Source organism: Maniola jurtina, chromosome 18, assembly GCF_905333055.1.
Source record: "Maniola jurtina chromosome 18, ilManJurt1.1, whole genome shotgun sequence".
NCBI lineage: Eukaryota > Metazoa > Arthropoda > Insecta > Lepidoptera > Nymphalidae > Maniola > Maniola jurtina.
The window spans coordinates 1,418,721-1,431,220 of record NC_060046.1 but is presented as its reverse complement, the minus strand read 5'-3'; the positions used below and the strand labels follow the sequence as shown (position 1 = coordinate 1,431,220).

At 39.2% G+C, this 12,500-nt stretch overlaps 1 protein-coding gene across 1 annotated transcript; it reads left to right on the top strand.

The window, feature by feature from the left end:
* Window positions 1-3,238: 3,238 nt before the first annotated feature.
* LOC123874508 (sorbitol dehydrogenase-like) lies at window positions 3,239-10,825 on the top strand. Its single transcript, XM_045919907.1, has 9 exons — window positions 3,239-3,414; window positions 4,021-4,054; window positions 4,681-4,814; window positions 7,421-7,611; window positions 8,105-8,289; window positions 8,708-8,886; window positions 9,343-9,464; window positions 9,672-9,873; window positions 10,389-10,825. The coding sequence occupies exons 1-8, from the start codon at window positions 3,361-3,363 to the stop codon at window positions 9,856-9,858; spliced, it is 1,086 nt and encodes a 361-aa protein (XP_045775863.1). The 5' UTR covers window positions 3,239-3,360; the 3' UTR covers window positions 9,859-9,873; window positions 10,389-10,825.
* Window positions 10,826-12,500: the final 1,675 nt, after the last annotated feature.

Below are 12,500 nucleotides of genomic sequence, written 5' to 3'. Positions count from 1 at the left end.
TTATAGTGATGAGAGTCAGAGTTCTTCTTATACGATGGCAGATGTTTTCTAATGTACATAATGTTCTCAAATATATAAAGTGAAGGCATGGTCAGAATGCCGATATCTTTAAACAAATGTCTTAGAGAATCTCTGGGCTTCATCTTATAAATGGCGCGAATAGCTCTTTTTTGGAGTATAAAAATTGTTTTCCAGTCCGCAGCAGAACCCCACAACAGAATTCCGTAAGACATCAAGCTTTGAAAATATGCAAAGTACACTATTTTAGCAGTTTGAACATCTGTTAACTGCCTTATTTTACGAATTGCAAATACTGCTGAATTCTTCTTTGCTAAGCTGTAAGAGATTTGGTTCAAGAATAGTCTGAAAATGAGGGAGAAGATATGACGTTAAAGATCGATGTGTATTTTTATCTTTTATTTAAATTAAGACAAACTTTGATAAAATAATTTGCACTTGCTGCGTTTACCTGCCTTTCATGATTCTAGGTCAATGGGAAGTGCCCTATAGGTTTGATAGACGCATAGACAGACAGACATGTCAACAAAGTGATCCTATAAGGGATCAGTTTTTCCTTTTGAGGTAAGAAGGACTGAACCTGAAAATCATGCCTACTTCGTTTGTATGGGCTGCGCTCCGAATTCACTCCTACGGCAACGCGTGTCTTTTGTATCAATCGCACACCCTTAAATCTGTAGTTCTGTGACGTCATTCACCAGCTGCCGGTCAACTGCGGGTTATCAATAAGTACTTACAATACTGATCTATTATTGTACACGTCAATAGATTTTTTCTATTATTATTATTATCATCGATCTATCGAGACCGCGGTCAATGTAAAGGGGGCAAATAATTAAGGCCCGTTGGAAACAACTGTTAGGTACCTACTTAGAAATATTAGGTACATATAGGTAGGTAATTTTAAATGATCAATGTTATTTTTTACTAAGATTTTAAATATAGCTCTTAGACATAAATGTAGGTAGATACTAGATAGGTATATAGTTTTACATTTAGTATAGATTAAGTTTGACCCTTGACCGCGATCTCCTATTACTTGCAAACCGTATTCTTCAAGTGACGTAGAGGTCATTGACTTACCTATTCTTATTTTGAAAGCGTTATATACCTACCTACAGAGACAGTTTTTTTAATCGTCACGAGGGCACTTCAAGGATATCTTTAATTTTAAACTGGATTCGTTATCCATCACACGTGTAAGTTGGATACAGGTAGCTGGAAGCCATTGCACCCGCTCAAAATAAACTGACTGAAAATATAAGCAGCATGTTGTGTATCGAAGGGCGCCTGTCCACTGAAACGGAGCAGATTCACAGTTCGCGACAGTTAGAAAACTTCTAACTAAACGTCGACGGCTTTATCTACACTAGCAGGCGTCAAATGTTACTTACATTTGATGATTTGACGCTAGGTAGCTATGACTAGGTTACTTTGATTTCACGTCCTCCCTAGCCTAATATTTGACAGATGTCGATTTCAGGATCAAAGCCGAGAGTGTCCTCACTCTAAGTAGTTACTTTGCATGCAGTTTAGGCTTTACATTTAATAGATCAGTGGGTCAGGCAGGACGTGTTTTTATATTTAGTGTAAATTATAGATTGACTCTTGACTGTGATGTCCTTTCCTTGCAAACCATATTCTTCATAGATTTATATATTCAGGTGATATTAACTTTCATATTCTTACTTTGAACGCATTATACGTAGGTACCTACAAAGGCAGTCGTTTTGAGGGCACGTCAAGGATATCAGTTATTTTAAATTGGATTCGTTTATCGTTATCCAGCCCCACGTGTAAGTTGGAGATAGGTAGCTGCATGTCAATGCACCCGCTCAAAATAAGTTCACCCTCAAAATACCCGGGTTTGATTCTTGGCAGGGTTTGGAATTTTATAATTTCTAAATCACTGGTCTGGCCTGGTAGGAGGCTTCAGCCGTGGCATTAGCCACGGCCGAACATATAGCGAATAGTGGCGGAACGGCCGCCGTGCCGCCAAGCGGTTTAGCGTTCCGGTATGTTGCCGTGTAGAAACCAAAGGGTCCAAACCAAATGGGTTTAATTAAAAACTGCCATACCCCTCCCAGGGTAGCCTGCTTCCATCTTAGACTGCATCATCACTTACCACCAGGTGAGATTGCAGTCAAGAGCTGACTTCGCTAAACGCACTGTAATTTGTACTAAATTACGAGTAGGTACATAGGTAGTATATCTCTATGACCAAGACTTTAAAACCATTTATATACTTACCTACTTATCTAATTTTTATTATTAGCGTGCTACCTAACAACTACCATATAAATACCTACCTATAAGTTTTATAGTTGAGTTAGTTATTATCAAGTTGCTAATAAAAATTTTAGGTACACCACCGTAAAAAGGTACCGTAAGGTGTGATACAGACTAAGAAAAAGATAGGAGTCGGGAAGAAGACGAGAAAAAAATCCGAATAACCCAGTTCAGTGAATGTTTCAGTTTGTAAAAACTACCTTGGCTTCGTACCTACGTGAAATTCTGATTCTGACCGTTTACAAAGTTTGCTTCATGCTTGAGATGTGCTTGACGCTTGATTGATGCGATTTTATATTTTTGCTAAGACGCGACGCGACGTTCGAACAGTGTTCTTAATACTTAATGATTTGTTTCTACGATCTAGTGTTGAGGATGGAAGTAGGTAATCACTTTCCATCAGATGTGGTCGTAGTCAAGCATGTAGTTAATATTATGTGTCTATATTGAATTAAAAAGTCGTATCATGAATTAAAGGTTGATACAGATTTAAAAAAGTAAAAGTTTCATCTTAATCGGTCCAGTTATGGTTATATAACTAGTAGGTATGTATATCGTAAAACTGTGGTTATATAATATTATTATTGTGGTGCGTGTATACTGCATTGATATACCTCATAACAGAGATGCACACTACGAATAATGATTTATTTTATTCGTAGTAGATAGCTCTGAGCCTGGTGGTTCCTTGTCATACCAAATAGGTACACAGTGGGTACCTACACATCATTAGCACTTAACTAATTAGGTACATAACATAGTATCTAGGTACCTAGTAGGAGGTTTTAACTCCTATAGCTTTATCTATGCTAAATAACTTTTGTGATAAGCGCAGCGCAACGAGAGCATACCTACTATTAGGTAAGTAATTTTAATTAATAATAGTGGTTCTCAAATCTTAGATAATCCTGCTGTGTTAGTGTGTGGTAGTGTGTACTTTAGTAGTAGCTCCCCTGAGTATATTTTGCTCTGTGAGTAGTAGAGTGACAGTCAGTGTAGTTTGGACTTTATTTAGTAGTAGAGTGACAGTCTGGAAGGGCGCACGCGCGAAACATGGCCCAAGATAACCTCAGTGCAGTTTTGTACAAAACAAAAGATTTGCGATTGGTAAGTCGGTACCTATTTGTGTTTATTTATTTACTTATATATACTACCTAGTGCTTTTATTCGACTGACCTTATCTATTTTAATAACGAGACTTTCCTAACCAGGCATGTTGTTCTGCTGTTCTGCCAATTGTTTGAACTAAATTTATTTAAAGTTCAAATATTCCGAACCACGAGTCCTAGCCGCGACATAGATAGAACCATAGATTGGTAGTTAATTCGCTATTAATTATTTATTTACATAAAGGTACTTATTTTAAAGCTAACACTGCAACAGATTCATTTTAAAATATTTATCGCGTCATAATTTTTCTAATGCGATAAAATTCTATTCGTTTATTATGAAAAAAAAAAAAATTCTTTTCACAATTTTTCTTCGCTAATTAATCCAATACTTAAAACCTATCCAGGATGTTTTCATTCAATTTCCAGCACTATTGTTTCAAATATCGATTGATAACGTTAACAAATTTAACTTACATCTATACGAGTAGGTACCTATATCACATTCACCTAAGCAAACAAAATAATCACGTAAGGTAAGTAATTTTTTGAATATGTAATCTCTAATTATTAAAATTAAGGTTTTATTAATTTTTATTTTCAGGAGCAAACACCAATCCCAGAAATAGCAGACGATGGTAAGTCGAGCTTAGTACAATACGTTTTATGTAAGATCCATGCTTGACCTCATCATATTATGCCCCTCGCCGGGATGCAACTCACAAGCCACACAATACCTACCCCAAGGGTAGCTTTTCTCAAAATCGGTAAAAGCGAATGGGCCGCGAAAAGGTACCTAAAGCTCCGGTTACACGCTCCTTGCCTGCGCAGTGCAAGACCGAGAATTGCGCAGTCCTATCTTTAGCAGCTTTTGGAACTGCGCGGAATACCGTCTTGCTTGTCTTCCACACGTTCATGGCAGCGCTGCAACTCGTTGGACACGTTACGTCATTTTCACACTGTGCAGACGGACAGAGGCAGACAAAAATTCAAAAAAAAAATTGTTTTGGGGTCTATTTCGATAATAATGTTTCCTCTAAAATTTTCAATTATGTTTAACGTACAGGAATCGTCCAGTTACAGTTTTAGTATAACTATATTGATATGCAAAAAATTAACGGTCTAATAGGTGCCAAACGTTTATCTTCGCGTAGTTCCTCATAACGCATCTCACTTTTGGAAAGTCCGCGCGCAAAATGTTGATTGCAAAGGTATGCTCTCTCGTTCGACTTGGAAAAATCATGGAGGTCCTTTTTCTTTGCAGAGGTACTCCTACGCATGGACTGTGTGGGCATATGCGGCTCGGACGTGCACTACTGGCAGAGCGGCGCTTGCGGACCCTTCGTGGTCAAGGAGCCCATGATCATGGGCCACGAGGCCTCGGGCGTCGTCGCCAAGGTAAACCCATGAAATAGAGAATAGAGAGCTCACGTCCAATACTTGAAGCGAATACCGACTTGTCACTATCCCACTTCGACTAACAAGTTAGAGCGAGAGATCGGACCCTATATAGTGGGATGGCGATCTCTCGCTCTCACTCGGCAGTTGAAGTGGGATAGTTTAAAGTTTTCAATTTTTTAGTTAGTTAATGGTTTTAGGGCATAGATAATAGAGACAAATCGATATTTTTAGTTATAGATCTAGATTCTAGAACAACAAAGAATAATATATCAACCGCGTAATATGCTTTTATGGGAAAGCGCGTAGAAAGGGCCACCTTAAATAGGTATTTTAAAATCATTAAGTACTTATAAAATTTCTTACACTGTGTAAAAAAAAAAACCACCTAAAATAATGACCGCAAAAGTTTTTAGCAACTAGCAAGGCTATGGAACTCTAATGCGTTTTCTGATTTCTACGCACTTGACCAGTTCTCCTCTTTTTTCCCGCGACTTCGTTCGCGTGGATATAGGTTTTTTTTTTTAAATCCCATGGGAACTCATTGACTTTCGGGGAAATAAGTAGCCTATGTGTTAATTCAGGGTATACCTAATCTATCTCCATTCCAAACAGCCAAATCCATGAAGTAGTTTTTGCGTGAAAGAGTAACAAACATACACACAAACTTTCGCCTTTATAATATTAGTGTGATGTGATGTGAAGTGTGATAATTAGTAGATAGTTTGACCTTCAAACTGGTCGGAGCGTGGAGGTGTGTCCGACCAGTCCAGTTCGGCGACTGATATTAAAATGTCACGACAACAATCATATCCGTTTATTACGCTACTTAATTAATTTCAATCAGACCAATCAGTAGCTGTATCGTGAATTTAAAACTAGTTAGGTATTCGTTTGTAGCAAATCTCCCCAAGTAGGTATCCACAGAATAGATAGGTACATCTACGTAGGTACTTGAAGCCATGCCATAAGTCCACGGCTCCAATTAAAAGATTAAATGCAGCTTAGGTTATCACTTATCATGTCATAATAGTTGTAAATGATATTATTTATTTACTTAATCAGTATTTATAAAGGGAAAACCTGACTAACTGACTGATCTATCAATGCACAGCTCAAATTACTGGACGGATCGAGCTGAGGCATGCAGATAGCTATTATGAGATAGACATCCGCTAATAAAGGATTTTTGAAAATTCAAGGGGGTAAAATGGGGGGGGGGGGGGGGGTTCGCTTGCTCCCTCTCTCTAAAAAAATAAATAAATAGAAAAAGTAATAAATATTATTTATTATCTCTCTTTGATACCTTACTTTTATTGTTTAGATCAAAGAAACGAAATGTTCATGTTTAACTAAGTGAGGATAAATATTGAAATGATTATGTAATTTACATCATGTATTTACATCAATAAACACACTTTGTTAACTGTGGAACGTTTACCGTTTAGATACTTAACGTAACATTACAGCTCTACATAAAAGAGTGATAACAGAATTAAAATAATAATGTAATAGCAAGTAGGTACTAGGTACTTACCTACTTGGTTTGGTACTATATTACGGTTCTGCTGATTCCGCAATTCTTGATATGTATTAAAAAAAATATCTGGCAGTAAGTGAAACCGTGGCTTAGCGGTTAGAGCGCCGGGCGCGAACCCAGAAGGTCAGGTTCGAATCCTAGCGGTTCCGCAATTTTTGATATCTATTAGGGAAGCTATTCAGGAGCTTGGATTTAGATCAGAGATCGGATTAGTGCCAAGCAATATCCGAATTCGGTCCGATTTTTTTGTATCCGTATTTTTACGGGTTATCGGATGTAGTGCGTATCTGCTCTAACGTATAACGTAAGTAAACGATAAGTACTTCAAAATATTCTACAATTAAACTAATAATAAAACAATTCATGAGAATGCAATGTTTATCAAGTCATAAAAGCACACTCGAGTACATTTGAAACAGGTATTAGTGATTTAATAAAAACATGAAATCAATAACCGACGCGCGGCGCACGTAAATCGAAGCTTGTAAAACAATTAAGTGGCATTATACTTATATGGAACTTATTATGATAACCATATTTCTACTTCAAGAGCAAACAGTATTGCTAAGAGCTCATGATCCTTATAAGCTAGCATACTGTCTCTTTGCTTTACTGCAGTGGGTAGTGACCGCTTATACATCGATGCCGCTTATATTTTTATCAAGTAAATAGGATTTTTCATAGGATATAAATGTTCATTGTGGTGGGATCCCATATCATTCCGTATTTGCGATAGATGAAGTTTGTAGTCTTCTATTACATAAATTTAAGATGTATGACTTTTTGAAATAAATAAATAAACTTCAAACCACTTTTATAAGTCGCATCGACAATACGTCAACTGTGTTTGGGAGTAATAATATCTTAATTTAAAAAAAAAAGAATATTAGTCATTTTAATCATGACTAACATTTCCCTTACCCCTCCAACTAAGCGTTAAGCTTGTGCTAGGAGTGGGTACGACAATAGTGTAACGGGTGGGGTTTGAACCTCCGACCTTTCGGTTTTCAGTCCGCTCCTATAACCGTTGAGCTATTGAGGCTCTAAAATAACTTGTTTGTCGTAGTTGGGCGCCAAGGTGAAGAGCCTCAAGGTGGGTGACCGCGTGGCGATCGAGCCGGGCGTGCCGTGCCGCTGCTGCGAGTTCTGCAAGACGGGCCGCTACCACCTGTGCCCCGACATTATGTTCTGCGCCACGCCGCCCGCGCACGGCAACCTCGCCCGATACTACAAACACGCTGCCGACTTCTGCTACAAGTACCTACGTCCTTTCTGGAACTTAACCTCCTTGTGCCTTTTTACCTCCTGGTACTATGGTGTCGAGAGCAGTACACTAAGTTGAGTCCCACCGCACGTTTTCTGCTTCTGCTGCAAGTACGTCACAACCTCTCTAAAACTGCTTACCTACTGGTAACTGAATAAAAAAACATCTTGTTATCGAGAGTATACCAAGCAGAGAGTCAATTATAGTTAGGTACTTGATTGACAGAAATGGTGTTAAATCTGGAAGTAACCCTACCGGCAAAACCATACCGCATTATACGAATAATTTTATTTAATTAACTTTTGAATTTGTGTCCAAAACACCTGAATTTTGTGTCTTGTTTTGTCTACCTAGTTTCTAAAAAAACTGAGTCGATTTTGAGGATCTCTTTTACGGCCACCATCCCAGAAAGTTAGTCTAAAATGACTGTGTTATGAGGACATGAAACGTATTATGAGAGCTAACTCCTAGTCATTTTGTTTCCAGATTACCAGACCATGTGTCAATGGAGGAGGGAGCTTTATTAGAGCCTCTGACGGTGGGCATACACGCATGTCGACGCGGCGGGGTGGCTGCCGGCGACGTGGTGTTGGTGCTGGGCGCTGGCCCCATTGGTCTGGTCACAATGTTGGCCGCCAAGGCCATGGGCGCCAGCAAGATTCTTATCACGGGTGAGATACAGTGCTTGAACGTTTTTAGTTATGGTCCGGAATTCAAAAGATTCAAAATTCAAAATATTTTCATTCAATTAAACTTTTACAAGTACTTTTGAACCGTCAAAAGCATCTACCACTGGTTTGGAATGCCCTTCCTACCGAGAAGAAGAATCCTGTTAGTATGCTATTTATTACAAAACAAAAATGTCATCCAAATCACTGTAACGAGGCAGGGTGCCCAGAACGCTCGTGCTGGCTGCGTTACGTTGAATGGTCTGGCCTCATTGGTTGGTCTAATATGCTGACCAAGGTAACTACCAGAACTGCGGTCACCCATGGACTATTAATATCAGACAGTAAAAACCACTTCCATAACCAAGATACATTAATTTTGTAGTAATATTACATATTATGCCTTCATTTAATTTCGCAGATATTCTCCAGGCTCGCCTGGATGTCGCCAAGGAGCTGGGTGCGGACTACACGCTGCTGGTGACGCGGGACTCTCAGGAAGCTGAGCTGGTCCGCAAGGTGCATGAGATCCTCGGAGGTCACCCGGACATTTCCATTGACGCTAGCGGCGCACAGTCCACTGTCCGGTTGTCTTTATTGGTGAGCATTGCTTCATCGTTACAATATCCATTCCTAAAATTATAAGTGCGAAAATGTGTATCTGTCTGTCTGGTAGCTTTTCACGGCCCATCCGTTCAATCGATTTGGACGAAATTTTGTACAGCATACATACAGCGTTCATAGCTTGCATCCCGGCGAAGGATGTAGTAGAGTAACTTTAGGGCGCGTTTGGAACGCTCGTAGCTTTAGTTTTAAGTTTACGTAATTCTGAATATCAAAAGGAGTACAATATAGTACCTAGTTTGGATAAATGATTTGTCTTTGACGCACTTAAACGTTTCCGTCTGTTGCGCGTTCATCCCCTCCTCATTCCCTCCCTGCCGAAGTTTCCAGCCATCCAAGCTCGCTCCAGAAGCCGAGCAGACCGCCTGAGTTGCCGAGGGCTTCATGGAGTGAGGGAGTTGTTATATTCACACCTTTTGTTTGTTGCGTCAGGCAACCAAGTCGGGAGGAGTGGCGGTGCTGGTCGGCATGGGCAGCCCTGAGATGACGGTGCCGCTGGCGGGCACCGTGACGCGCGAGGTGGACATCCGCGGCATCTTCCGATACGCTAACGAGTGAGTATACCCCAGGCGAAATGTTCTCAATGGTGTGTGTAGTCGACCAATCTGCCAACTATAGCTGATACACTTCTCATTCTGAGATGAAACCCTTGCTTACTAGTGGGCCGAAGATGAAAGAAAGAAAGAAAACTTTTTTTTTTATTGAGTTGAGAGATGAGTTGAGATGATGACGGTAAAATTTTATTCTCGTATTTTTTCCAGGTACCCAATAGCTCTGTCGCTGGTAGCGAGCAACAAGATCAATCTAAAGCCGCTAGTCACGCACCACTTCAGCCTGGAGGAGTCGCTAGAGGCCTACGAGGTGGCGCGCCGCGGACTCGGCATTAAGGTCATGATACACGTGCAGGACCGCGACCGGAACAACCCCGTCAAGTTTACTAACTGTTGATACTGGAGCATTAAGGCCTGAACACACAATACGTGACAACAGCGCGACGCGACGGCAACTTTTCAGGCTCTAAAGCAGCGGTCGGCAACAGGTGGACCTTGGACCGCTGAATATTTTTAATACTATACCTACCTAACCACATGAATGAATGAATTAAAAAGTCCAACTTTTACACATTTTGCATGATAATGCACTTTGGTAGGATTTTAACTTTCGCATTTGCTGTTCCTCGCGTGAACCAAACTACAAAAACCTGGCTCAAGACCATTTCACATTTTTTTCGGGAACTCTATAAAATTGTATTTGGACCCCATTTAAAATTACTTGCTCATCCCTGCTCTAAAGGCTGTTTTATCGGAGCAACACGATTAATTTTGTGATTCCAAGCAGCATGCGCCAATCTTTTACGAGATTTTTACGAGAATTTTGTATTTTTTTAATTTTTATTAACTATTTATGCATCCGACCTTGCGGCATGCCTCAAAATCGTGGTGTAGCTCGAAGTAGGAAATTGATATTGGGGCATTAAGGCCTGAACACACAAAGTTTGACCGTAGCTCGCTTGTGTGCCGTATTGTGTGTGTATACTGTTCCTAGTAGCAAATAGTTAGCTATCTCAAAATTTGTTGTGTGGTCTCTGTTTGTTGCTTATAATTTTTTTACTCTTTACTGAGTTGCTGTCATCACAAATATTTATTTATTTATTTATATCCGATTCTACGGGCCGCAGTATACTGTGCCAAGCCAACTTTGTGTATAGCAGCCCTTGGGCTTTGTGAATCATGTTTTATTTACGAGTTTCGCATTTTTATATTGTTTTATACCAACGCACGAATGCCATAGAATTTAATGTTTTATTAACGGGGACAGTTTTGGGAAATCTTAAACCAAAGGTGATACGGGATACTAATAATTTTATGAAACTTAACAAACTATTTTGCACATTGTATAAAAAATTATATTAAATTAAAAAAAACAATTGTTATTTAAGTAAAAATAATATAGAATTTAATAAACATTTTGTTTTATTTAAGTAGGTACTTACCTAACTATTTTTTCTAAATATTTTTTTCGCCCTTTGGGTTAAAACAGAAATCTGCGATGCGACTCCGTATCGTTAAGATCTGCGAGTACTTCGCAAAAACTTACGTATTGATTCGCGTCACGCATTCTTTCGGTGCTGCTTATTTACTTACCTACACACACCTGAACACCGAACAATTCTGTCTTTGAAGTTTGAACACTGAAAATTGATTCTGGTGTACAGAATACCTACTATTACTTATATCTACTTAACCATGGCAGCAAGAAGACTTGCAGCTTAATCGCATCGCGTCGTAGCTGCTTGCGATGCGGTTGGCTACGCAATTTTGTGATTCGGCCCTTTCTCCTAACAGCTCTTTTGAATGCCATGTCTTATGTAGGTAAACTTAAAAGCGAGCCAGCGAAATCTTTATGGACCAATTTATAATCATAATCTTCTATTTCAAACCAATGTTTCAAACACGATTTCAAGTACGGTTCACTCTTGGACGAATGATTAATGGGCTCACTTTTAAAATAAGGACTAAAATCGTACTTTTGACATGATATTAATTGACACATAAAGTTAAATGGCGCCTAAGAACTCATTATTTACGCATTATAATAATTACGAATGCATTACGTAATTAAAATTAACCCCCTCATCTTGTTTTATTAAACAAAAGATAAGGTATGTTTTTATTATAAGTAATAATTCGATTGCCTCTTATCACTTTAAATTACTTACTTATATTTTATACGAGTGAATCGCCCCCACTTCGTATGTCTAGCACGAAAAAAGTTAAGTTTCGATTTTCAGCCCTAAGATTCTCTGAAAATCTGAAAACAAGATATATATGGCGCTCTGGAGAACGAAGGAAATACACAAGTGTTTGCCGCGCTTGCTTCGTTCCATAGAGCGCTATTCATTTTTTTTTGTCTTTACAGCGTCCGATCCGTGCGCAGCGTCCGATCCGTGCGCCCGGGGCGCTTACTATATCAAATCCTTAAGAGCAAGATCTATAGAGCAAAGTCAAAGTGCTGTATATGTAGCTCTCATATGAGAGCATAGTCATTTTATTATCACCATAGTCCGGCCATTATTCGCTCTATGCATTAATAATAAATTAAGTTTTGATATTTACGACAAAGAAGCTTAAGGTTAGGAAGCCCGCCTCCTAATCGGAGGTCGGGGGTTTGATCTTGGGCACGCACCTCCAACCTTTCAGAGCTATGTGTGTTTAAAGTTATTAAATATTACTTGCTTTAATTGTGAAGGAAAACTGAGAGTTCTCCATAAAGTTCTCAAAAGTGTGTGGAGTCTGGCAAGCCGCACTTGGCCAGCGAGGTAGACTATGGCAAAATACCTTCTCGCTCTGAGAGGAGACCCGTGCTCTGTAGTGAGCCGGCGACGGGTTGATCATGATGATGATGAGGTAGGTACACATAACCCTGAATCAGTTTTATTGATAAAATCTGAGTAAAAATTTCTACAGATAAAGATGCTATGAGATTAAAGTTTGGACAGACAAATGCGCCCGGGGACATTAAGCTTAACAATAGTAATAACCTACTTATTTTATTGTTGAATATTTATAGTTATCTTGAAGTAATTAAAC

Coding starts and splice junctions, on each gene's coding strand:
- LOC123874508 (XM_045919907.1), top strand. CDS start 3,361: ATGGCCCAAGATAACCTCAGTGCAGTTTTGTACAAAACAAAAGATTTG. Junction 4,815..7,420: donor CCTCGGGCGTCGTCGCCAAG/GTAAACCCATGA, acceptor TGTTTGTCGTAG/TTGGGCGCCAAGGTGAAGAG. Junction 8,887..9,342: donor CTGTCCGGTTGTCTTTATTG/GTGAGCATTGCT, acceptor TTGTTGCGTCAG/GCAACCAAGTCGGGAGGAGT.